The sequence below is a fragment of the Eptatretus burgeri genome, chromosome 9 (genome assembly GCF_056783735.1).
Source record: "Eptatretus burgeri isolate ZD-2024b chromosome 9, Ebu_testis_v1, whole genome shotgun sequence".
Taxonomy (NCBI): Eukaryota; Metazoa; Chordata; class Myxini; order Myxiniformes; family Myxinidae; genus Eptatretus; species Eptatretus burgeri.
This window is the reverse complement of record NC_140969.1, coordinates 47,158,233-47,183,362: the sequence shown is the minus strand read 5'-3', so window position 1 is coordinate 47,183,362 and position 25,130 is coordinate 47,158,233. Positions and strand designations below refer to the sequence as shown.

The following is a 25,130-nucleotide window of genomic DNA, read 5'->3' as shown; positions in this document are numbered from 1 at the left end:
CAAGAGAAGTCTAAACGATACAGACAAACGCCATGGAGCAAAACCTTCCACCTTTCAATGTGGTTCTTTTGTTTGAGTTCGGAAACCTGGACTTCACAAGAAAGGACAAAGTAAGTTTGGCCAACCCCTCAAAATCATTGAACAGAGTTCCTGCACCGACAAACTCTCTGATGGGAAAGTGTGGAATGCAATTCATCTCACAGCTGCAATTCTGACTACAAATGGACTTGCTGCTAAAAGTATGACAGGTTTTGATGATTATGGTACACATAACCCTGTCCAACAAATGTCGACACGAGTTTTTACCCCAGGTGTTTGTCATGGGACCAGACGTCTTCGAGCTCCTAGGTGGGCCAAGGATTTTGTCATGTGACGTGTTTACCATCAATGACACACCAAACATGTTGCTTTTTTTTTCATTACGAGTTGTTGTTACGTGATTCAACAGGAGTAATTATCTTCACTCAAAAAGGGATATGTGGTATTGTGCTTCAGTATTGATTTGGTATGGTGATTCGGTATTCATTATATTTACCATCAATGACATGCTTACTTTGTTCTTTGCTTTTTCATTATCAGTTGTTATCTTCACAAGAGAAGGAATATGTGGTATTGGGAGTTGCTTACTTAAATAACCAGAGTTGGTGTCAAAGCCACCCAATGCTCGCCTGTTTTTACATTTATCGTTTTTAAAAGACTCGTCTAATAATTAATATTTTAAAATAAAGCATTGCAGTGAAGTCTGATCCAAATAATTTTAAAGCAATATATGTATTTGTATATTTTAATCAGTAACAAGAGCGCAAGTGAGCACAATATACGCCCGGACAAGAAGGTATATACGGAATTGTGCTACTACATGGAAAACAGCATCCTGGTTGCCATGGCAACCACTTTAGATGACAAACGTATGTCGCGACACACCATCTCCACAGTCTGTACCTATGTACCAAATATGAAACGTGAAAGTTGAAAACTTTGGGAGTTAGAGTGCGGACAGGAACGGACGGATGGACAACCGGTATCACATAATACGCCCCGACATATATATATATATATATATATATATATATATATATATATATATATATATATATATATATATATATATATATATATATACATATCGGGCGTATAAAAAATAGTTTGGTCGATAAAAACATTAGAAAAGAAAAAATAACTTGCACCAAAAACTTTAACATTTTCACGCTCACGCTGGGGGTATCGCTATAGCTCTCTGTTCTTCGAACAGGCGAGCTAAAAATGAATGCACGATGAACCGGAAATGATGTGAAATTGGTGAGAGAAGGGTTGGAGAAGAGATGCCATTAAACTGTTGAGCTGAACTTCCTATTGTTGCTGCCCATTACTATTCAACAGATACCCAGCATTGTTGACTTCTCCAGACGTTCATTTTCTGCACGCATGATGTGTCCAAAGTATGACAGTTTCTGTTTTAGTATCAGCACTTCCAATGTACATGATGGTCTAATTTCTTCTTGCACTGATTTGTTTGTTCTTCTTGCAGTCCATGGAATTTTTAACATTTGTCTCCAATGCCACATTTTAAAACTGTCATTCTTCTTCCTTTCTTTCTTTTTCACTGTCCATGGTTCACATCCATACAATGCAACCAGAAATACCAGAACATTCATCCTCCTCTTGGCTTGTATTGTCACATCTTTATCAATCCTCACATTGCTCTTCTCCCCAATGCTAACCGGCTATTAATTTCTCAACATTCCCCACTCACTTCAATGTTAGAACCCAGGAAGAGGAAACTTTCCATGATTTCCACACGATCGTCTCTTTTTAGGTTTCAATGAAGACCAGCTTTTTTCACTCTCCTTTACATTCTGCAGCAGTTTCATGAAGCGCTCTTTACTTCTGCCTTACTGATTGACCAGGCACAGGAGGAAAACAAGTGTGTGAAAGGAGATGGCATTACATAGTTTTTGGCCGAACAGAAAACTCTTCCCAGCTGATGTGATGGATGGTGTCAGGGCCAGAAGTTTCCAATGTTATTGCAGAATTTAAAGCCAACCAAGATGCAATAAAACACACCAACGCAAAGGTCCAGAACAGATCAAGCCTCCTTTACAGAAACAGGTTAGAGCAGTTGTTGTTGTTGTTGTTGTGGAAAAATATGGGGAATTCCCTTTCAAGAAGCCAGCTAAAACCTGCTGGTTTTATCCACCAAGGATATTGCTGATGGGAAAATGATAACAACAGTCAGGCAAACTGAACAACACATGAACACTGCAATATGACATGTTTGTTTAAAGAGCGTTTCGTGGACAGATTAATGCCAGTGGCAAACGTGAAAAAAATACAGTAAGTTTGTTCATATCTGTTACGTGCAGCCTCCGTTCCTCGGAACGAGTGTCCCTTGAGTAGACGAAGGGTCACATGGCAGACAATTAAAACGATCACTTTGAACTTTTCAGTCAATCGACAACCAGGTGACACCAAAGCACGAGATACAACAGAAAAATTTTTTAAATACATTTTATTAAAACCCACTGTTAAAATGCACTAATACCGTGCAATAATAATTCAATCACATTTCAATCAATAATCCATCAGTAACTGTAAAATTCCGCCCAGGAAATACAAGTCACGGTCAATGCTTTTCAAAACTTAATGTTACACCCATATATTTCAAGACAGTTTCAAATACTTCAGCAACTCTTTACAAAGGCAATTTTCCTTTGAGGAAGGCAACTTTACACTCACGTTTGAATACAGCCCCTTGAACAGGATCCATGCTATGAATCAGTCAAAATCTTGCAGTGTCTGCATGTGCAATTGGACCTTTTGCCATGTCGAAACAAGTGTGCAAATGAGCCTTGCCATGTAGAAACTTGTAGAAACCATGGAAATCTCACTGCATCTCCGGCCAAACCGTGAGAAGGAATGGGGAGGAGGGACAACCTTGGCGCACGCTTCCCCGAGAAGCTGTCGGCGTAGGTTGTCGATGTAGAGTAGTTTTGCACCCCGAGTACTGGTTGGCTCTTCGTGAGCATCACTGATCTGCCAGCAGAAATGGATCCGAACACCAGCAAAGTGCACTGGATAAACAATCAGGTCTGTGATCATTGTGTGCCCAAAGATGCAAGGCTCACGATATGCTGCTGCTGGAGCTGGATACCTGGTTCACCTCCAAGACCTCCTCCGTGTCATTTCTGCCGAACGCTCATCGCTTCACCTTTTATGACAACCACGCAAGGTCAATCTTGGAGCAAGGCGACATAATGTCTGGATTCAAAGATTGACCAAAGCTTGACCATTGGTTCAGAGCATTTTTTCTCCATAAAAAAAAATCTTTCACCCAATTTCTTTCACATTAACGTAAGACTGTAGATCTAATGTTGATCGAACCGTGCAGCCTCAACAAAAGCAATCTTCAAAGTTCTGTTGATCTCGATGTCACGCTAATGACACAATCCGTTGTGTGCGCATGTAACCTTTTCCTCCAGTTCATCCCATTCATTTAATTCACGATAACTCGAGTTGTCTTTCTCACAGAATTATGCAATGAAAGTTGTCTTTGACACAAAACTTGACATTTCCTATTATATAGGATTTATATTAATCCGTAACACTTTCCAAAATCCAACAAAGGAGATGGATGTGAAAGAAAAGTAACACATGGTATCTCGAAAGCAGAATTGGTCTCTGTCTGAACAGCTGTATGTGCTTATCAGGGCAAACAAGGTAATCTTGATGAATTATTTCAGTGGAGGAGGTTATGTTTTCACTCCTGTCTGTTTGATTGTGAACAAAATATCTCAAAAAGTTGTAGACGAAATTTTGTGGAGAGCTTGGGTATGTGACAAGGCCGAAATGATTAGATTTTGGTGAAGATCCAAATCCGGATCAGGATCCGAGAAGTTTTTTTCAGTGATTCTTCACCATTGAGTAATTTGGCCAAAATGACATATAGCACAATATTTCAAAAAGTTGTAGACAGATTCAGACGAAACTTGGTGGGTGAATTGGTTAGGCGACAAGAACAAGCTGATTAAATTTTAGTTCAGGTCTGAATCCAGATCCGGCCTATCAGTGGGATACAAAACGTAAACGAATCAGCCTGGCGGAGGTATGCGCTCTACCGAGTGCCCTTCTAGTTTTTCCATGAAATATCTACCTTCCATTTCTTACTTTGGAAACGTGCAACTGTCATTAATATCTGACCTTTTCAAAAGCTTAGAAAAGTGATCTGACTTCTCAGAAGAAAAGCCTACAGTAGATTCCGTTAGCAGTTGATGCTGCAGCCCTTGTGAACATGCTTAAACAGAGTGGGACATGCAAAACATTCTCTGACTATGCAAACCATAACTAGAACTGCTACTTTATAACTGCTGGCAGTGATGACCAGGTACAAAGACGTCCCACTTTAATGCAACCCCGCTTTCATCGGACACCTGACCCTGACCCATGACGTTTGTTATTATTAAACTGAATTTAGAATGAGATTAAAATAAATTAAATTCCAATCAAATGGAAGACCAATTAGGTACAATCCTGCATTGGAGTAATCAGAAGGCACCAAAAACAAGGAAAAAGCAAAGATGATGTCATCGGGAGGAACCTAGATAGGATTCATGTTTCAGCTGCTACTCCTTTACCCTCAAACCCATTCAGGCAAAGCCACATGAGCCTTATTCAAAAAATAAATAAATAAAAAAGAACACATTCATAAAATTAAATAATTTTGGCTGCCACACCATGCATCCAATCAGGTTGGAATTTAAAACATATATTCCCCATCACTACTAGATCATAATTGTGAAGTTTCATGTCGGTTGATGAAGCAGTTCAAGAGAGAGTTTTTTTCAAAGTTTTTCGCTCAATCCAATATGGCTGCCAAAGCATGTGACATCAATTATTCGTGAATATCCTGGTATCCCCAAGGCTTGGGGAACATTTCTGTAAAGGTTCCCCTTGATCTATCCAGCTGTTCTGGAGAAGATTTTTTTTATAGGTCTTCGGTTAAATCCAAAATGGCTGCCAAAGCATGTGACCTATGACGTCATATGTGTGAATCTTTTGTTCCTCATGGATAGGCGGTCATATGTGTAAAGTTTTGCCTTGATCTATTCAGCCATTTCAGAGAAGATTTTGAAGGTTTAAAAAAAAAACATGGCTGCCAAATCATCTGACCGATGATGTCAGCAATTTTGTTTTCTGTGGACCATTTTATCCTTAGATGACCCTCAAAAATTTTCATACTGATCAGATGTAGCGTTATACACATGTAATTATGACATCATAACAAAGGCACCCATGACATCATAAAAAAAATCACAATAGGAGTACTTGCCATGTGCCAAGTTTCAATTTTTTTCCTTGGTGTGGTTTCAGAGATACAGAGGTCCAACGTTTTTCCATTTTTGCAACATGACTTCCACACCACGTGACCTATGACATTATAATTATCAACAAGCCGGGAGGTGACGATGGTTCGCGGGCATTATTGAGGAAGCCCTACCATAAAAACCATTCACTTCCGTCAAAATTTACCAAATCAAATCGGATTTTTTAATATGTTTTACTTCTGGACATTACGCACAGCTTCTAGGAAATGAAATTTCGAGAAAAAAAATAGAGAAAAAAGTTAAAGTGGGCGTGGGTCCGCCCACAAGGGGTGTGGGACGCCCCTCATACAAAAGATACAACAAGACCATGATGTCTAGCTTGTGTCCAAGTTTCATCAAGATCACATCAAACGTCACGGAGCTATGCTCTGGAGAGAGTCACAAACAGACAGATGGACACCCAGACACAATCAAAATAGTGGTCACTGCTGGCGCCCACGAACCAAGAAAACATTATACAAGAGTAGTCACTCCGATGGTAAAAATTTTGCCTTGATCCGATAAGCGTGCAGATAAAAACACAAAAGTTCTTTGCGGGCAAACAAACAAACAAGACGAAGACGTTGTGCTGAGCACGATACTTGCAAAATTAATAAAACAAATTTGACCTCAAAATAATTGGTGGTTGAATTCAGCGACCTGAAATATAAATCCTCTTCAAATTTCAAGCCAATTGGATGAAAATTGAGGATTTTAGAAATCTCACCTAAGTTGTTGACATTTGTCCAATGTTGACCTTTTGACCTCAAAAACAACAGACTTCTTCCTCATGACAAACTACCATGTGGTGAATTTTCGTGAAGATCGGTTTACAATTGTGACCTGTAGGCGACAAACAGACAAACAGACAGGATAACAAAATCGACTGACCAATGTGCATGAAAAATCTTTGATTTTGCAAGTAACAAGAAAAAGACGACATCCATAGCACGGTATTTCAAAATGCACCCCCTCTCGAAAGGTTGCCATGGATACATCAAGTTGTCCATTTCAGTAAGATTTAAATTGAGAATCTTAATCAAAGCTCAGGTCAATCGGGTGAAAACTGATTATTTTTAACATTGAAAGAGCTGAGTTTAGAAGTCTGACCTTGAGTTGAACTTTGACCTCAAAAATAGTTGGTTTCCAAATTCAGTGATGCACTCTGCAATTGCTGCATAATTTTCAGGTTAATAGGTTGAAAATTGATGACTTTTCAGATTAAATTTGACTGCATGTTTCTTCCTGTATTTTTTTTTTAGAACTTTGACCTTGAGTTGACCTTTGACCTTTTGACCTCAAAAATAATTGCTTTCCCAATTCAGTGATGGACTGTGCAAACTTTCAAGTTAACAGGATGTAAATTGACGAATTTTCAGTCGAAAAGTGATTTTAGATGTTTGTCCTTGAGCTGACCTTTGACCTTTTGACCTCAAAAATAGTTGGTTTTCAAATTAAGTAATGCGCTATGCAATGTCTGTTCAAATATCAAGTAAATCGGATGAAAAATGTCGATTTTAGAAACGACCTATGTTGACCTTTGACCTTTCCCTTCAAAATCAATAGGCTTCTCAGTTTTTATTTTATTGTACACATTGTCAAGGCTCGTATGAGAGCCAACACAACGCACAGCAAGGGGGGCACAAGACAAGAGGGGCGGGAGTGGGAAGGACAAAACAGTGGGGAACAGAGACTTTAGGAGATCTGTGGAAGGGAGAGGGAACACGGGGTATACAAGATGGACACTACAGGGACTTTCAGGAAGGAAAGCAGGGAATTTGAAGGAGGTGGGTTTGGGGTGGATTAATGGGGGTAGAAAAGATTGAAGTTTTGGATGGGGGATGATAAGAGATGGTGGTGAACAGCTGTTTTGAAGGCCTGGAGGGAATAATGGGATTGAAGTGAGGGAGTTTATTGCAAAGGCGGGAAAAATGAGGAATGAAAGTTGTCGAGGTAGTTGAGACTACCTCTTTAACTTGGTAAATCTTCGTGAAGATCGGTTTAAAATTGTTACTTTTGGCGATTGACAAACAAACAGACAGAATAACAAAATGGACTGACCACTGTACTTGAAAAATCTTGGATGTGTCTAGTAGCAAACAGACAAACAAACAGATCCAAAAGGAATACCCTCTCCCTGGGTGAAGGTAGATATAAAAATACAGGAAGAAATATGCAGTTAAGTGCCACAGGCTCAGTCAGTTCAATTAACTAATTCATGGCAATTTATTATTGCTAAAAGCAAATATACTGTTTGCTTTAGAGAGCACAAATGTAATACAGGATGGACATGTATATATGTGGGTGTGCCATCAGTGTTCATTTAATGATGAAGGTGGTATGTGCGTGTAATCCGTGTCTACATATCGACATGTAAATGTAAAATCACTTCTACATCTCATATTCACAAAAGCATTTCATCCTCACAAACTGTATGACCTACAGTATATGGACCAAATTTGGTTCGATACACCAGAACAGTAAGATCTCATGGGATTGTGATCCCCATCCGGATCCACCCCCTATAAAATGCTGAAAAGGGGGTTTCACCTGAAATTCAGGTCATTTATTTTAAAATTATCTCAGAAACCGACGGCCAGATGCAGACCAAACTCTTCATAAAACCTAAGGACGATGACGTTAACTTAGGTTTGTGCTCCACCTGACCAGACCAATTCAGGAAGGGAGGCCACGGCCCCTTCCCCCTCAACCCTCATTTTCACCCCACCTATTGGGGAAACAACCGTCAGTCCCCCACGGGGTTATTTGCTAATTGTAATGTGACTTTTCAGCTTTATGTCGCTGTCGTTACGTGTTGCTTGTAAATTGTAAAAGTCAGAAATAAAAATAAATCCATGATGTCTGTCAATTTAACCCCCTCACTGGAAATTTTACAAATTGCACCCTGTGATTAGATATCTGAATTGTCCTGACTTGTTTGTTGAACGTTGCCATTTGTTTACTTCATGTATGAAAAAGACCGAGTTGAAATAATTGAGGAATGTTTTCATGTTTGTCAGATATTTCGGTTACAATGTAATAATTGTTTAAGCAGTCTCCAAGAAGTGTCCTTTTTCGGTTTGCACATTAATTCGAGTTGGTTTTTTTTTTGAAAATACATGAACATTTCTTCTCTCAAGTTTTACATGGCAGCCATTTTGAAAATCCGCATCCAATTTGAATGAAATTTGCTTGGCTTCAGATACAACATTGATCAACATTTCAATTACTATAACTGTGTCAATTATTGCACTTTAACAAAATATTTGGCGATCGGAAAGACTTAAAAAGCTTGTGGGTGAATTCGCTTTGGCCTTTTGGCACCTATTTTGATAATGGTGGCCATTTTAAATGAATATCAGGTGTGCCGATATGCAATTCCGCTCAGCTCATCGCAGAGTACAATCGTGCAAAGTTTCGCACCTTCAACCAAAAGTGCACAATTCGCTCAATTTCCTGCACCATATTAACCCATTAAATCTCTTCTCCTCTGGTTGATCCTGTCACTCCTACCCCCAAGTTTTTCATGTACTGCATCTCTGCTTTTCCATACGGATATTGTTTGTGTCTTGTTCACCTGTAATCAGCCACCTCAATGTCTACCAGATGTCTTTTGTTGTCCAGATGTTCCACGAGCCTTGATCTGTTTTTAAATATGTATATTCACAACAAATGCAAATAACATCGCTGTTTTATTTGCTTTTGATAAATCTTACTGAAAATTACACTCATTCACTGATCGAATACCACCTTTTGGACCTTAGATTCATCTTTGGCGCTGTTAGACCGATGCACCTTTGATGATCTAACTACCTGTGGCATGGAGCAGATCGCAACTGATGATGCTGACTGGCATTGGGTCTCTGGAAGCACTGAAGATCTGTTCACCAGTGAAATAGATGGTGAGTGTAGACCTGTTTGCCATCTTGTTCAATCAAATGCAGCATACAGAATGAAGCACTCGTCTTGATCATGAAGTGTAGTGTTCATCTACATTGGTGGACAAGTATAACAATGGATGAAATCAACAAAACCTTGAGTGAGGTATGCCAGCCACCGTGGGAAACAAGGAGAATCCAATGTTTCAGGCATTAGCACTGATGCCAAAAATGTCAGCTTCTTGTTTTTCAACATGGTTCGCATAACTCAATCAATGTCATGTTGATTTGATCCAAATGGAGTAGCCTATATGATGGAGCTGATTTTATTTTATTTTTTTTTAATACTGTATATCAATTTTCGAAAAATATGTTACATTGCACATAATTTAACCGAATCTTAATATCACAAAGCTCGATTTAAAAATGGGTTTCAGAACAACCCATTAATTGAAAGAGCCAAAGATAATCAGCAGTTTGAATGGTTTTGAATTCCTGAGATATCACATGTTTTCCCCATAGATGGAGGTCCATATTTGTTGTTCAACAGCACCGCAGCGAGTCCAGGCGACGTGGCAGTCATCGAGACCCGAGTGCTGCAACCTCAAAGGGCCCAACAATGCCTGCAGATCTATTACCAGCACAGAGGCAGTCCTGATGACCAGCTCCAGATTGCTATTAGTCATCCCTCAAATTCCTCAAAGTTTAAAGTGGTCTCCAGCATACCATCTGCTAATATTAATCGGTGGACACTCGCACAAGTACCGCTGTCTGAGAGCAATCCTTTCCGGCTGGCCTTACGTGCAGTCGCTGGAGTCTCGGCAGAGACGGGGGGCTGGGCAGTGGATGACCTCACATTGATGGAGCTATCCTGCTTTCCACATATTTGGCACATTCCAAACTTCGCCTCCATTCTTGACAAAACTCCAGCAGGATCAGCAATCTACAGCCCACGATTTAACAGTAATGATGGGTACTCTTTCCAGCTGAGTATGTTCCCCAATGGAAGGCAACAAAACAGTAAATGCATTAGTTTGTTTGTTCATTTGACAAGTGGGGATCAAGATGATGAACTGCAGTGGCCTTGTCCCTGGAAGCAGGTACGACCTTTGGGGTGCTGCAACTGCATTGCTCATGGTGTGAATACTTATTGTTTGGCCAGGACGGCTCATTGTTTTGTCTTCATACTCGTAATACCAGTTCCCTCTGGGAGCGCAATATGGTCTCAATACCTCCTCCATTCAGCAGGGGTCATTAAACACTTGCATTAATCCACATAGGCCAACACAGGCAAAAATTGTATGTCATCTCCCAGATTGGCACAGTCGTTTTTTATTCTAAAATGATCTGAAATACACACTTAAACAGGATTCCCTTATTTGAATATAGCGAGAAACATCCACTTGTTCCCGCTCCTCCTATGATGGCGATGGTGACTTACTCACAGAGAGAATCGCACCATTGTGGAGGGAAGGAGGAGTTGTGCCATGCATAACCTGACCCTGGGTACCCGCAGTATGTGTGAAAAATTTAGTGGAGATTGGCTCAGCCATGTTTTGTGTTTTTTTTCCATGATTTTCAGATGTGCATATATCCATACATATATATATATATATATATATATATATATATATATATATATATATATATATATATATATATATATATATATATATATATATATATATATGTACATATAATCGCCTTGTATTACATCGTCGGATTCTTTGCGATGCGGCGTAGATTCCCATTTTGCTTTGTCTTCAGATCACGATGTCTGTGCTGGACCAGCACACTGATGTGCGACTCCGTATGTCTAATACTTACAGCATCACTACAGACCCAAATTTACAAATAAAAGGTGTGAAAGTGCTTCCTCTTTACATTCACCTCGTACACTCCCATTGATCTCCTTCTGGCCATATCTACTCCCATGATTACTTCCCATCTCGTTGTCGTTCAGATGCATCACGGAGCTGAGTTAGCATCAGTTCTCTCGGGCACAGCAGTACTGCTGATGCAGTGGCCCCTGTAGGTTAGAGCAGAAATTTGGGATTTAGCCAGGGTGCTATCGATAGCTTGTCAATTTGTGAAATACACTGTTGGATTTTTAACGCCCACCAAGTAAATGGCTATGTAAATTGATGGATTGCCTAGTTTAACATCCAGTTGAGGGACAGCAGACACATTTATGAATCACCCTACCTGTGAAACACCGGGTTGGGTCAAGATTCTAACCCAGGCTAGGCATCTTCCCCACTGCACACACATTATAAATAGTCATTCAAGCAAATATTGTAGTTGCATGTTCATTTCCATCTGCAGATTCTGCCGTTTTCCAGTGGGACCGTCCAGACAGGATTGGTGACCAAGTGGATAATAATGGTCGCAGCTACTTTCGTGGACCGGGTTATGGGTTCAACAGATTCCTGTCTCATGTTTATCTTCACAGTCGACGGTACATCAGACACAGAGATATGGTCATCCTGATCAATTTTGAGGGTGAGTCGAATGTCTTATACGGTACTATATAAGCTTTTCATTACAAAACTTAATAACTCAGCAGTTTCTGCCACCACAATGAGTTGAGGTGTGAGTAAAGCCTGGATTTTGGGAGTAGAACAGTGGAAGGTTTACTGAGAATCGTGCGTGCATCTTGGATTTGCTGGAGAGGTCAGTGTGCTGAGAGACCGGATGTAACTACACCGGAGGAGAGGTAGTTGAAAAAAGAAAGAGGCACTGATCTGTCTGGAGAGAGAGAGAGAGAGAGAGAGAGAGCGAGAGAGAGAGAGAGAGAGAGAGAGAGAGAGAGAGAGAGAGAGAGAGAGAGAGAGAGAGAGAGAGACTGAGACTGAGACTGAGACTGAGACTGAGACTGAGACTGAGACTGAGACTGAGACTGAGACTGAGACTGAGACTGACTTCGTCTTCATAGCCGGAGATGCAACTAATATTGAGAGCTTTAGATTAAACAGGTTCCATGAAAGATGTGATGCTGCCAAACCAGCCTATACAGGACTGCAGAACTCCATTGAGCTATGGTTATGTAGTTCTGATTCAAAGACATTGTAGGTTGTGTAGATTTGATTTCTCAAGGAATTCGTTTGCACCAGAAGTGACAATGACTGATGGTGAGGTCTAGTTGTTCGAGAGAATGACCCTCTTGGAGTAAATTAGCAGAGACCTGGGGAACAGTATTCCATGGAAAACCCTCCCTTTATTTGGGTGGTGGAGAGGAAACAAAGTGTGCCTCGCATTCGCAACCTTCAACCGCAGCTAATGGATTGTGAGCAGTTATCAGTAGACCGCTTCTCATTGAGTAATGAATAATGCATTGCTTTAATCCAGTAACTTTACAGTCACGCCAACGGGATTGCTGTGTTATGATTATAGATATTGTATATTATTATTACCTTCGCAAACTTTGTTGCGAAGGTTGTTTTGATCGCTGTGTATTTATTTATTTATTTGTGAATATGTGTTTGTTTGTTTGTTTGTTTGTTATTCGCATCACTCCAAAAGTATTGAACTGAATCGCAGCAAATTTGGTGGGATGATTGGTTATTATCCGAGGACCATTTGATTAGATTTTGAGAGCGATCGGGTCAAAGGTCAAGGTCATGAAAAGGTCAAAATCGTCTTTTTACCATAGCGTGGTCAATTTGTATCCAATTTGCATGCAACTAATGCCAAAATGTTCAGAATTCAATGCCCCATCTTGTGATATGTGACGTGACACAATGACGTAATAACCCTTATTAGCGGTTTGGAGTCAAAGGTCAGGGGAGGTCACGACATTGTAAAATGTGCGGTTTTAGTCAAAACACGGTCAATTCTTATCCGATTTGCATGAAACCAACACCAAAATGTTGACTGTTCTGTTCCCCACACTCTAATACCAATTACAAAATTAAGAGTACAAAGGTCAAGGTCGAGGTCATGAAAAGGTCCAAATCGTCATTTTGCCATAGTGCAGTCAATTTTTATACAATTTGCATGCAACCAATGCCAAAATGTTGTGAATTCAATGCCCAATCTTGTGATATACGATATGACACAATGACGTCATTACCTTTGTTAGCGGTTTGGGTCAAAGGTCAGGGGGGTCAACGACCTTTATTATCAGAAAGGTCAATTCTTATACAATTTGCATGTAAGTAGATTCAAAATGTTTAGAATTCAATTCCCTATCCTGTGATGTGTAATATTTGACAGTGACTTTATTCTTCCATGTTTCGTGTTTTGTCAAATGATGTACGTCGTTAGTTCAGACGAACTCTTATACGTCCTTTTCAGGCTAATATGTCCATTTGGTTACCAGTTTGGGCATTGTACTTTTGCAGGATTAATTTTTGTATGAACCGTGCATTGTTAGTTTCTCAGTTGTTCTCAAATAATACAAAACAATTAACTGTTTTAATTGTACAATGAATGTTTGTTTGTTCACAATAAATAACTTATTTAGAAAAACAGAAACTCGTGTGTGCTAAATGCCCCTAAAATGCCAGAAAATAATTTCTTATCATGTGACCAGTTGTCATCAGATTGACTTGACACCGACACCCAAAAAGGTCAGGGAGTTCATACAGAAATTGTACAATGTACAATGTACTTGAATCAGTGTCAAACAGCAGGAAATTTAATGTTTTTAAGCCATCATAACACATGAGATGGCAGATATGGTATGGGATTAAATACCCTCACAATCAACGGTTTCTGGGGGGGGGGGGGCAAAATGTAGCGTTGGCGAAGGTATGCGCTCTACTGAGTGCCCGTTCTCGTTATTATTAAAATCTCGTTAAAAAAAACAAATCTTGAATCAGCCTGAAGGTTGAGCCGAAGACATGAAGCTTAAGGCCTATATGTATTACATCATTGGAAGGCCCGTGTGATGCCTTTGTTATTCGATGATCATTCTTCATCAAATATCGATTTGAAAATTCGATATTTCATCATCCTTTTAACAATCACTTTGTTTGTGTTTCACACTGAACAGAGAACATTAAGGTAGAGCATGGCAATTGTGAATACGACAGGTTTGACAATGTGTTAGGCCTGAACCGCATGATAATCAAAATGGTGGTGGGTGGAGTCGGCCGTCCTACACCGTGATGACGTCCCAGACATAATGGCAGATCATGGCAGATCATGGCAGATCATGGCAGATCATGGCAGATCGCAGACAGAAAACTGCCGCTACTTTCATATATAGATGAACATGGAAATAGCTAGGTGGGTTTTTCGATGATCCCTCTCATCAGGGTGAGAATGTCATATGTTTCGGGATTGAAAGGCATGACGAGCATCGATCTAATCGATTCCAGATGAGTAGAGAGGCATGCAGCTGCAGTCTGCCTATCAATGGGATGATGTACCGTACAACACAATGTGGAGTCAGTCACCTGCAAAATGGAAGAGGGTTTTCCATAGTATCAAAAAAAATAATGTATGCAGATGAGTAAGAAGACTCGGCCCAAGACACCGTCTTGGGGAACTCAAGCCGACACCTTGGAGAGGAGAGGGGTCCATTCGTAGTTAAGTGTTTATTACATGAGGAAATTAGCAAGCCAGGTATGAAGGCACCCACATATGTATGTCACAAGCGGAGAGCTTGGCAATCAGGTGCCAGACAATATTGAATGCCTGAGATGTCCTCGGTGATGATCTTGAAAACATTTTTTTTGTTTTGTTTCTCCAGACAGACAGACAGAAGACAGCCAAAGGAGAAGGACAGGCCCACAAATGCAGGTAGAACGGAAGCAACAGTGGCCGAGCAGGATTTGAGAACATAGGTACTCATTTCATTAGTTATGGGTTAGTGTGAAATGAGTTAGAGGAAATGGGTTAGTGTGAGGGTTAATAGTTTGACCACAGCAGCCTTCCCACAGTATTCAGTGTGTCAAGCCAAGAGTATGGATAGGCAGCTTCAGGTGGGTTGGGATAAACCTGTGCTTGAGAGAAAGTAGGCTTTTGTGAAATCATTATCAGATGCTATGGAGATGGCAGCATAAATGCTTTTGTGAGCAGGAATATTTCAGTAGCTGCCGGATGGCCTAGGTGCATTTTTTCGGCATTGAGGTTGAATGGTGTGTTGTATTGGGGTATATTAATTCAATATTTAAACCTCTAACCATAACATGATGTTAAAAATATGTAAACCCTTTGGTGAAGGGTTAAAATCAGCACTAATAACAAAATATTACTATATTGTCTTAACAGAGAACAACAAATGAAAACCTCATACAATGGCTGAAAATTGAGTAATTGCCAACTCAGTGTTCAAACCCTGTTAACTTGTCAACACTGTTTATCCAACAAACACAGATATCTCCCACCTGCAGAAACCTCAACAAGTGTACAAGTCAAAAACCACTAACTCACCAACCACAGGAGACTCTGGTGCAAAGACATCACTGACCAGCAAGAAAGCAAACACTCAGGTGGACTGCGAGTACGGAGCTCTGTGTACGACTTATGAGACATCTGTATGTAGGTATGCAGTTATTTTCTTTCACTTGGCAGTTTAAAAAAAAAAAAAAACTTGAGGAAGACTAGTGGCATTCAGAATGTCACACACTGACTCTATGGTGGGAAGACTGATTCTCCAGCTTTGTTGAGTTGCTAAAGAACATTAATGAGATGTTAACGAAAGCTTATTGGACAAAATCAATGAATGGCGGCATTCAAAAGATCTTACAAATGAGATATAATTGTCCAAGATACTGCATATCAAGGTTTTTAAAATTATATCTTTCATTGTATACTTGTATATAATAAGTATAAGGATATAAGAATGGGCAAAGTTCATAAGGCACCCAATAAGTATATATATATATATATATATTGTTGTGGTTACCAAATTCGCAAACCACCATTCAGGTCCCTTAGGTGAGGTATCTCGGTAAGTACATGTGTAGTTAGGCCCAAACCCGTTGTCTAGTGGGAATACATGTCATTTATGCGTGCTGCGACTCTTCAGGATAGCCGTTTTTCTTTTACTATCTTTAATTTGGACCAACCGCCATTGTTACCACCACCAGTCACAACATCAACCACCAACCACAACGCCGCTTCACCACAACCGCCACGACCTTCACGTCACACCACGCAACCGTCGCATCGCCACCGTTCTTGCGCCGCTTGTGGGTACCGGTGTTGGACTCGTGCAGGGCGCGCGCCGAACAGCGTGTACAAAACCACGGATTTTCTGCTTCAAAAACGGATCAAAAACGACACACGCCCACTTTTGTGCCGTCCAATCGGTGAGCGAGGGGCAATTTGGCCCCGCCTCCAGGGCGTTGGAGGGCGATCGATATATGCAAATTTATGGATCAAAAAGCATTCACGCCCACTTTTTCTCGGGCCAATGGGGAGCGAGGTGAAAGGTCGAAGGCAGAGGGTCAAAGATGAGAAGGCGAAGCCACGGGGCTTATAAAAGCGACCGCGTTCGTCAGTCAAGGAACAGAGAGTTAAGACTTCGCGGGCGGTGGAGTTGGCAAGAAGGAGCTGGTCGTCGTCGTGTGCGTTGGAGTCGGAGCGGAGGGGACGGAGCTGTGGAGAGGCGGCGAGGGCAGACGAGGGGGTGCTCGCGTCGTGCAGGGAGCTGCACCCCAGGGAGGCCGAAAGCGCGACCTGGCCGAGGTGGAGACGCTCGTCGCGGGACTCGAGGCAGAGTAGGAATCCTCTGTACCCCGAGCATCAGCAACCCCCTCCTGTTTCCCCCCCGCGCTGAGATAGTGCGACCAAGGGGGCCCCTTTCCCACCCCCTACCAGACACTGCCCGCGAGGCCCGCGGAGTTGAGGCACCATCGCCGCTCCGCATCTCATCACCAGACGGGTAGGCCCGACCCGGTCTCGGCCTCAGGCCCGCCTCATCCTTGAGGGTTCTCTATTCTTTTCCTTGGTTTTGGGTATGTGTTGTCGGCGCCGTCTGTGAAGTAAAATTGTATGTGTTGCCGTGTGCTCGTGTAATCGGTATTAGATCTGCATTGTCGCATTTGCTTTTTGTGTAAATTGCATTGTGTTTTTCTTTTCTGTGTGCTTATGGTGGAATTGTATATGTGCGCTTTCCGTTCATCGCGAATAAATGTGCTTTGTGTTGAACTGTTTCCCGCTTCGCTTCGTCATTTCTTTCATTGAATCCTCATCTTGCTTCACGTAAAGGGTTGGTGGTGGGCTGAATACGCCCGATAATTAATCGAACCGTCGAGGCCGACGATAACACCGCTCGGTTATCCCGATAGTACGGAACGGGTCGCTTAAGTGGCCCGTGTCCGAAGTCGACCTGCGGCGAGGTGCGATCGCCCGGTCTACCCTCCGTGTGGGTACTTAGGTAGGTCGAATTTGGCGAGCAACCCTATCCCACGCGGGGGCTGATTGGCTCGATCGCGGTGAGACCGAAAGGTCCACCCGTGACTGGTTCCCGGCGTTAGTCCGAGAGGGTCACGACTGGATTGTCCGTCCGGTGGGCGACGTGCCGCGATTCGAGTTACGTGGCCGTCAGCACGCCGGCGGGCGCGAATCCGCAACACTGGTGTCAGGTCGTGCGATACAAATCCATCGCCCTCCTCGCGGCACTGGTATCGGAGTGTGGTGAATTGAGGTGAATTGAGGGACATGACGCGGGATCACATGTTGTGCGTCTCGCGTATAAGGGGAGGTCTCTGCGGCACGAGTGGTTGTCCCCGGGGCATTGCCATTTACATCGGCTGTTCACTTGATGCTCGTTAACTGAAGGTGCTCATTGACTGGTGAGAATGGAGATTATATCGAACTCCGTGCTTACGCGGATTTATTCTGCGGTGATTAATTGCACATGTATACGTTACTGCTTATGTACTCCTAGCTGAACCTGTATTCCCCGGTGTGCCCACAGAAGCGGCTCCAATCAAATGGAATAAAGCCTAAACTCTGAAGGTTCATCTCTCGCTCTCATTTCACGGAGAACAGGAAAACGGGCTCTCCTGTCTCCAATTAAATTCACGGGAATCGGTCCAGGGGTGAGAGAAGCGACCCCCGATTCCCTCCAAATTACGAGCGAGCGAAATTAACCCTTTAAGAGAAGCAAGATGGCGTCTCAAGGCGAGCGGGAGCCGGGGGTATTAGAAATGTATATGTGTAGTAATGTAGAGTCCATGGTCCAGGATGGAATCCCCGAGCAGGAAATGTTGATTGTGCAGGAACACGGACTCGCCCAACTGAACCCAGAGCCCGAAATAGGTGCGGCAGCGGCCGCGGTGTATGACACCTCCCCCCCCCTCTCCACCAAGACCCTTCCCCAACCCTTGCCGAAACGGCTCAGCTGAGTGCATCCGACATGGCCCAGCTATGCGCCATGCTGGCGGCAATGACAGCAAGGATGGATGCAAATACAAATGAAATGAAAAACGAAATGAAAGGCATGAACGAAAAGATGGATGCGAATACACAAAAGATGGATGCGAATACACAACAAATGAACGAAAAGATGGATGCAAACGCAAATGAAATTATAAACGAAATGAAAAGCATGAACGAAAAGATCGATGCGAGTACACAGCAAATGAAGGAAGAAACGAAAAAGCTGCGGGGTGAGACGCAGAACATGGGCCGATGCCTGCAGGCGGGCATGAAGGCCGTGACCAGGGAGATAGGAATGGCGACTCCACGTGTGGGAGCAAACGAGCTGGAAGGGGGTGCAACGGCTGACAGGCCCGCGGTGGAGGCGGGTAAAAAAATAATTCGGGGGGCGTGTTGGGCGAGGGTCGTGACAGAGGAATCGACGGTGACCAAGAGGGAAAAATTAAATGGGGAGACCAAAACGTGTGAGACGAGACACGAGGTGACGACAACAGAAACTTATAAATGTATAGAGACACGGGAGACAGAAAAATAGAGGAGAGACAACACGATGAAGACGGGGTAAGTGACGCACACACACAGGTAGTGGAGGACAATGGGGTTGAGCTCGCGGAGCGTGTAGAGACCCAGTGCGAGCACCTGGATGGCCTCCTCCAGGAACGAGGGGAGGGAGTATGCCCCCTTGAGGCGAGTCACGACCAGGTGAGTTCGGTCGTGCTTTGCGAGGTTGAGGGGACGGGTACTGTGAACGAGTGCACGGAGAGCTTGGGGGGTATAGAGGCCCCGGAGACCCTTGTGGGGACACAAATCCCCAGTGTGGTTGTCCCTGTGTGTGTGGTGCAAGGTGTGAGTGCGTCCCCGTGTGTGGAAGCGACCCCGTGTGTGAGTGGTGTGGTGGCGAGTGTGCCGGAGTGTGTGCTTCCCAGCACGCCGTGTGTAAAAGGGGCACCGCAAGTGAGTGAGGCACTGCGGGTGAGTGCCCCCGCGTGTGTGAGTGAGGCACGGTGTGTGGGTGAGGCACCGTGTGTGAGTGAGGCCGTGTGTGTGGATGAAACGGCCAGTATGAGTGAGGCACCGCGGATGAGTGCCCCCGCGTGTGTGAGTGAGGCACCGTGTGTGAGTGAGGCCGTGTGTGTGGATGAAACGGCCAGTATGAGTGAGGCACCGCGGATGAGTGCCCCCGCGTGTGTGAGTGAGGCACGGTGTATGAGTGAGGAACCGCGGGTTAGTGCCCCCGCGTGTGTGGGTGAGGAACCGTGTGTGAGTGAGGCCGTGTGTGTGGATGGAACGGCCAGTGTGAGTGAAGCACCGCGGGTGAGTTCCCCCGCGTGTGTGAGTGAGGCACCGCGGGTGAGTGCCCCCGCGCGAGCGAATGGAGCACCACGTGTGAGTAGTATGGTTTGTGTGAGTAGTGAGGCACGCGTGAGTGAACGGCCGTATGCAAGGGAGACCGTGTGTGTGAGAGAGCGGTATGTAAGGGAGATGTCGGTTGGCATGCGGGAGCACGCAGCCGCGTCTCCCGGTGTGAATGTGATGGAGTGGACTGTGTGCGTCGTGACACGCGGGAGTGCGTGTGTGGAATGGAGACGACGACGGCGACATGCGAGTCAAGAAAGCCGAGTAGCGGCTGTAGTTGTTTCGGGGACCGTGCCGGGTTCGCCCAGCAGTGAGCACGCGGTCCGTGCTGTGCAACGCACGAGACCACCACGTGCTCGCTTGCGAGAGTGAAGTCCCGGTCCGGAAACGCACGCGGTGGATTTGCCGATCCCGCGGACGGACAAAGTTTAGGCAGGTAAACGGATTTGGACCGGACGGGTTCTCCACGCGATCGTGTGTGTTAAGCTCCAACGGGCAAAGCACATGTGTTCGCATGGGGAACCCCTCGAGACGTGGGGCTTGTGTTTTTTTTATGCGCACGGTGACGTCATGGCTGCACGTGTGGTTGGAATCCGGCAGGAGGGGTATCTCTGCCGGATGGTGCCGTCCAAGGAGGGACGAGGAACACGTGCAGCTGCATGACGTCACGGGCAGGTGCAAAGTGCGCGAGCTCTGAGTTGCCGCGCAGGTGCTGCGCATGAAAAAAAAAAAAACAGTAAGCCTCACTTTCGGGTGCAAAGGATTCCTGGGCAAGGGGTGGAAGACCCCCTTACCTGGGCACAGGATGGAAACTAGTTAGGGGGAAGGGTTAGCTTAGTTAGACCGACTTCATGGGGCAGGGGTAAGTCCTCATGGAGTCCGTGGAATGGATTAGTTAGAGGGATTGTAGCGAGATTTAGGTTGGGTAAATAATTTTTGGGACATTTGAGGACAGGACAGACTTATGGATGTGTAGAGGGGACGTAGTTTAGCTACGTAGTGTTAAAAGGAACGTGCTATAGTATAAGGGACGACGTGGGAGCACGAGTTAGTTAGGGGATGTAGTTAGGAGGATGGCAGAGTTCAGTGGTGTGTGTTGAAGAGTTGTTGGTGAGTGAATTGGAAGCATGTTCTTGGTGAGTGAGTGAGGCCAGCGGGTCTGTGTGTGTGGAGTGAATGGGGAATGCATGGTGCGATGAGTGATTGGGGGGAGGAGTGACTCCCGCCCAAGGGACCCCGGGGTCAGAGTAAAGTGAGTTAGCTGGGTTAGTCAAATTGAAAAATGGAGGTCGTTTTGCTGTTGGTGGGAATGTAGGCTCGAAACCCATTTGGAGGGGTGCAGGAGCCCTGTTGACGGGCTTGGGAGCGTGGCTGCGAAAGGTGAGTATCGCTGAGTGGGTACCCCGGGCACCAGGCTAGTCGACGCGGTAGGCCAAGGGCCATGGGGGGCCGGGATAGCGTAGTGGGCACGGGTGCGTCTGCTTGGTGCGGAGGCCCGGGCGCCATTAGCCGCGTGGGCAGTGTTGTGGGCAAGGGTGACCCTCGGAAAGGGGCCTGGGAAGCCAGCCTGCCACGTGTGCGCTTCAGGGGAGGTGCCATGGGGGCACTCCCCGGTGTTAGGGAGCTGGTAGGCTCGGAGGCAGTGTAGTGCCCGGGGGTGCCATAGCGGGAGAATCGGCAGAGGGTCGTGCCTGCCAAAGGGAGCCACGTGTCCCAGCCAGGAGACCGTGTGAGGGCACGGAGAGAAAATTGGGGGGCGAGGCCTGAAATTGTGAGGACACCAACACAGGCGACGGGAATCTGGGTTGTTAGAACCAATAGTTTAAGCGAGAGGCGCTTGTTGAAAGCCCCGAGGTAGTTTAACAGTTAAATGGATAGGGTAGATTAGGAAGTGTACCCCTCCGCACCATCCATCCCCTCGCTGTCGTTGTGGGCCGCTGGACCCACTTTGGTTATAGATCGCCGAACTCTGGGGAGGCCATCCTGAGGCTTCGTTGGGCCTCGACACAGGACGTTAGCTCTCCCTTATTCCCCTCCGGGAAGGGAACGTAGGGGTTGGGAGTAGGCTAGGTGACAGGATAGGGTAGCCGAACAAGGACGATAAAGGGGGTTAGGGGACGATTTATAGTGGGGAAGTAAAAATAAAAACAACAAAAAAAATAAGTTGGGGCTAAATTGGGGTTTGACAAATTAAGGGAGTGGGTATGTACAGTGACAGGCAAAGGCGATAGGTTGGGAGGGAGACAGGTAGGTAGGTCCGAGCCCGCCTTCCAAGTGGCCAGCACCACCGCACTCCCTCCACCAACCTCCACTGAACGGCAAAGGCTGGCCAGCTTCATCTGCTGGCTGTGTTACTGCAAGGCCTGTGCCGGCCCACTTCATCTGCCGGCTGGCTGTTTTTCTTCAAGGCCTGTGCCGGCCCACTTCATCGGCAGCTATTGTGTTGCTGCAAGGTCTGTGCCGGCTGGATCGTCTGCAGCTGCTGTGCTGCAAGGCCTGTGCCATCGGCTGGCCGTGTTTTGCTTCAAGGCGGAGGCCGGCCAACTTCATCGGCAGCTGTGTGCTGCAAGGCCTGTGCCGGCCAGTTCATCTGCTGGCTGTTTTTCTTCGAGGCCTGTGCCGGCCAGTTCGTCTGCCGGCTGTGTTTGCCTGCAGCGGCCTTCTTCTGCGGGCTGTGTTTGCCTGCTGCCTTTGCCATGCCATGCCCACTGCCCACGTTCACCAGCCCCGTTCAATTTTGCTTTGCCCCCCCCTGTTCATTTCCATGTGCGCCAGGATCCGCAAGGCAACAGTTTGCAAGCTGCGAGAACTGCCCTGTTGGCAGCTACAACACGGGCCTGCAGTGGCGGCCCGTGCACCGTGTTTGCGTCCATCCATTCATCCATCCATCCGTTGTGCTCATTGCGTGTGCCACTTGAGCTGGCACGGAGACTGCGTTTGTGCAGCCCATGCACCGTTGTGGTTCACTGAGTTCGATTCAAACCATCCATCCATCCATTCGTTGTGCTCATTGCGTGTGCCACTTGAGCTGGCACGGAGACTGCGTTTGTGCAGCCCATGCACCGTTGTGGTTCACTGAGTTCGATTCAAACCATCCATCCATCCATTCGTTGTGCTCATTAAGTGTGCCACTTGAGCTGGCACGGAGACTACGTTTGTGCGGCCCATGCACCGTTGTGGTTCACTGCGTTCAGTTCAAAAGGGAAGGCCTTGGACTGCGTGTGAGCAGCCAGCCACGTTCCCTGTCACCTGCATTGTTTGAGCCAGAGACTGCATGCGGGCAGCCTGGCTCCCTGCTAACTGCTTTCTTTTTGCAGAGTTCAGTGATCCTGGGCCATGGTTTAGTGTAAAATTTGTAAGTTAAGGTAAGATGTACTGTAAATATGAGTGCGCCCCCGGCATGTCTGTCTAGCGCCGGCAATTTTATTTAAGTCGTCCGTGTGAGTGAGTTTGTTTAGCTAGTTACGCAGCCCTTAGGTTATTTATTTTGGGGACACGAATACCATGAATGTCGCACTCAGGGATCCGTAGGTAAAATGTACTAGGGGAAAACTACACATGATGGCACACGAAAATTTGACGACTCGGGACGAGTCTGTAAAAAGGGGAGGGGGTAGTGTTGTGGTTACCAAATTCGCAAACCACCATTCAGGTCCCTTAGGTGAGGTATCTCGGTAAGTACATGTGTAGTTAGGCCCAAACCCGTTGTCTAGTGGGAATACATGTCATTTATGCGTGCTGCGACTCTTCAGGATAGCCGTTTTTCTTTTACTATCTTTAATTTGGACCAACCGCCATTGTTACCACCACCAGTCACAACATCAACCACCAACCACAACGCCGCTTCACCACAACCGCCACGACCTTCACGTCACACCTCGCAACCGTCGCATCGCCACCGTTCTTGCGCCGCTTGTGGGTACCGGTGTTGGACTCGTGCAGGGCGCGCGCCGAACAGCGTGTACAAAACCACGGATTTTCTGCTTCAAAAACGGATCAAAAACGACACACGCCCACTTTTGTGCCGTCCAATCGGTGAGCGAGGGGCAATTTGGCCCCGCCTCCAGGGCGTTGGAGGGCGATCGATATATGCAAATTTATGGATCAAAAAGCATTCACGCCCACTTTTTCTCGGGCCAAAGGGGAGCGAGGTGAAAGGTCGAAGGCAGAGGGTCAAAGATGAGAAGGCGAAGCCACGGGGCTTATAAAAGCGACCGCGTTCGTCAGTCAAGGAACAGAGAGTTAAGACTTCGCGGGCGGTGGAGTTGGCAAGAAGGAGCTGGTCGTCGTCGTGTGCGTTGGAGTCGGAGCGGAGGGGACGGAGCTGTGGAGAGGCGGCGAGGGCAGACGAGGGGGTGCTCGCGTCGTGCAGGGAGCTGCACCCCAGGGAGGCCGACAGCGCGACCTGGCCGAGGTGGAGATGCTCGTCGCGGGACTCGAGGCAGAGTAGGAATCCTCTCTACCCCGAGCATCAGCAACCCCCTCCTGTTTCCCCCCGCGCTGAGATAGTGCGACCAAGGGGGCCCCTTTCCCACCCCCTACCAGACACTGCCCGCGAGGCCCGCGGAGTTGAGGCACCATCGCCGCTCCGCGTCTCATCACCAGACGGGTAGGCCCGACCCGGTCTCGGCCTCAGGCCCGCCTCATCCTTGAGGGTTCTCTATTCTTTTCCTTGGTTTTGGGTATGTGTTGTCGGCGCCGTCTGTGAAGTAAAATTGTATAAGTGTTGCCGTGTGCTCGTGTAATCGGTATTAGATCTGCATTGTCGCATTTGCTTTTTGTGTAAATTGCATTGTGTTTTTCTTTTCTGTGTGCTTATGGTGGAATTGTATATGTGCGCTTTCCGTTCATCGCGAATAAATGTGCTTTGTGTTGAACTGTTTCCCGCTTCGCTTCGTCATTTCTTTCATTGAATCCTCATCTTGCTTCACGTAAAGGGTTGGTGGTGGGCTGAATACGCCCGATAATTAATCGAACCGTCGAGGCCGACGATAACACCGCTCGGTTATCCCGATAGTACGGAACGGGTCGCTTAAGTGGCCCGTGTCCGAAGTCGACCTGCGGCGAGGTGCGATCGCCCGGTCTACCCTCCGTGTGGGTACTTAGGTAGGTCGAATTTGGCGAGCAACCCTATCCCACGCGGGGGCTGATTGGCTCGATCTCAGTGAGACCGAAAGGTCCACCCGTGACTGGTTCC

The 25,130-nt window shown here is 45.7% G+C and overlaps 1 protein-coding gene and 1 long non-coding RNA gene across 8 annotated transcripts in view; one reads left to right on the top strand and one right to left on the bottom strand.

Annotated features, from left to right (window-relative positions):
- Positions 1-25,130, bottom strand: part of LOC147020074 (uncharacterized) — a 109,621-nt gene that overhangs the window by 20,531 nt on the left and 63,960 nt on the right. Inside the window, exon 3 of one of the 2 annotated variants that reach the window (XR_015061636.1) lies at positions 2,502-6,203. The exons of the other annotated variant lie outside the window; for it this stretch is intronic. This is a non-coding gene — a long non-coding RNA (uncharacterized LOC147020074). Of the gene's footprint in view, positions 1-2,501; positions 6,204-25,130 lie in introns of those variants that run through there. 2 annotated transcript variants of the gene reach the window in all.
- Positions 1-25,130, top strand: part of LOC147020076 (meprin A subunit beta-like) — a 60,417-nt gene that overhangs the window by 24,946 nt on the left and 10,341 nt on the right. For 5 of the 6 annotated variants that reach the window (XR_015061632.1, XM_085895070.1, XM_085895071.1 and 2 more), the window contains 5 exons: positions 9,125-9,262; positions 9,761-10,338; positions 11,006-11,099; positions 11,564-11,740; positions 15,563-15,731. Coding sequence is in view for 5 of the 6 variants with exons in the window: in XM_085895070.1 (XP_085751196.1) it covers positions 9,125-9,262; positions 9,761-10,338; positions 11,006-11,099; positions 11,564-11,740; positions 15,563-15,731 (1,156 nt within the window). In the remaining variant the exon portion in view is untranslated. The remainder of the gene's footprint in view (positions 1-9,124; positions 9,263-9,760; positions 10,339-11,005; positions 11,100-11,563; positions 11,741-15,562; positions 15,732-25,130) is intronic. The other variant, XM_085895072.1, reaches the window with a different exon arrangement.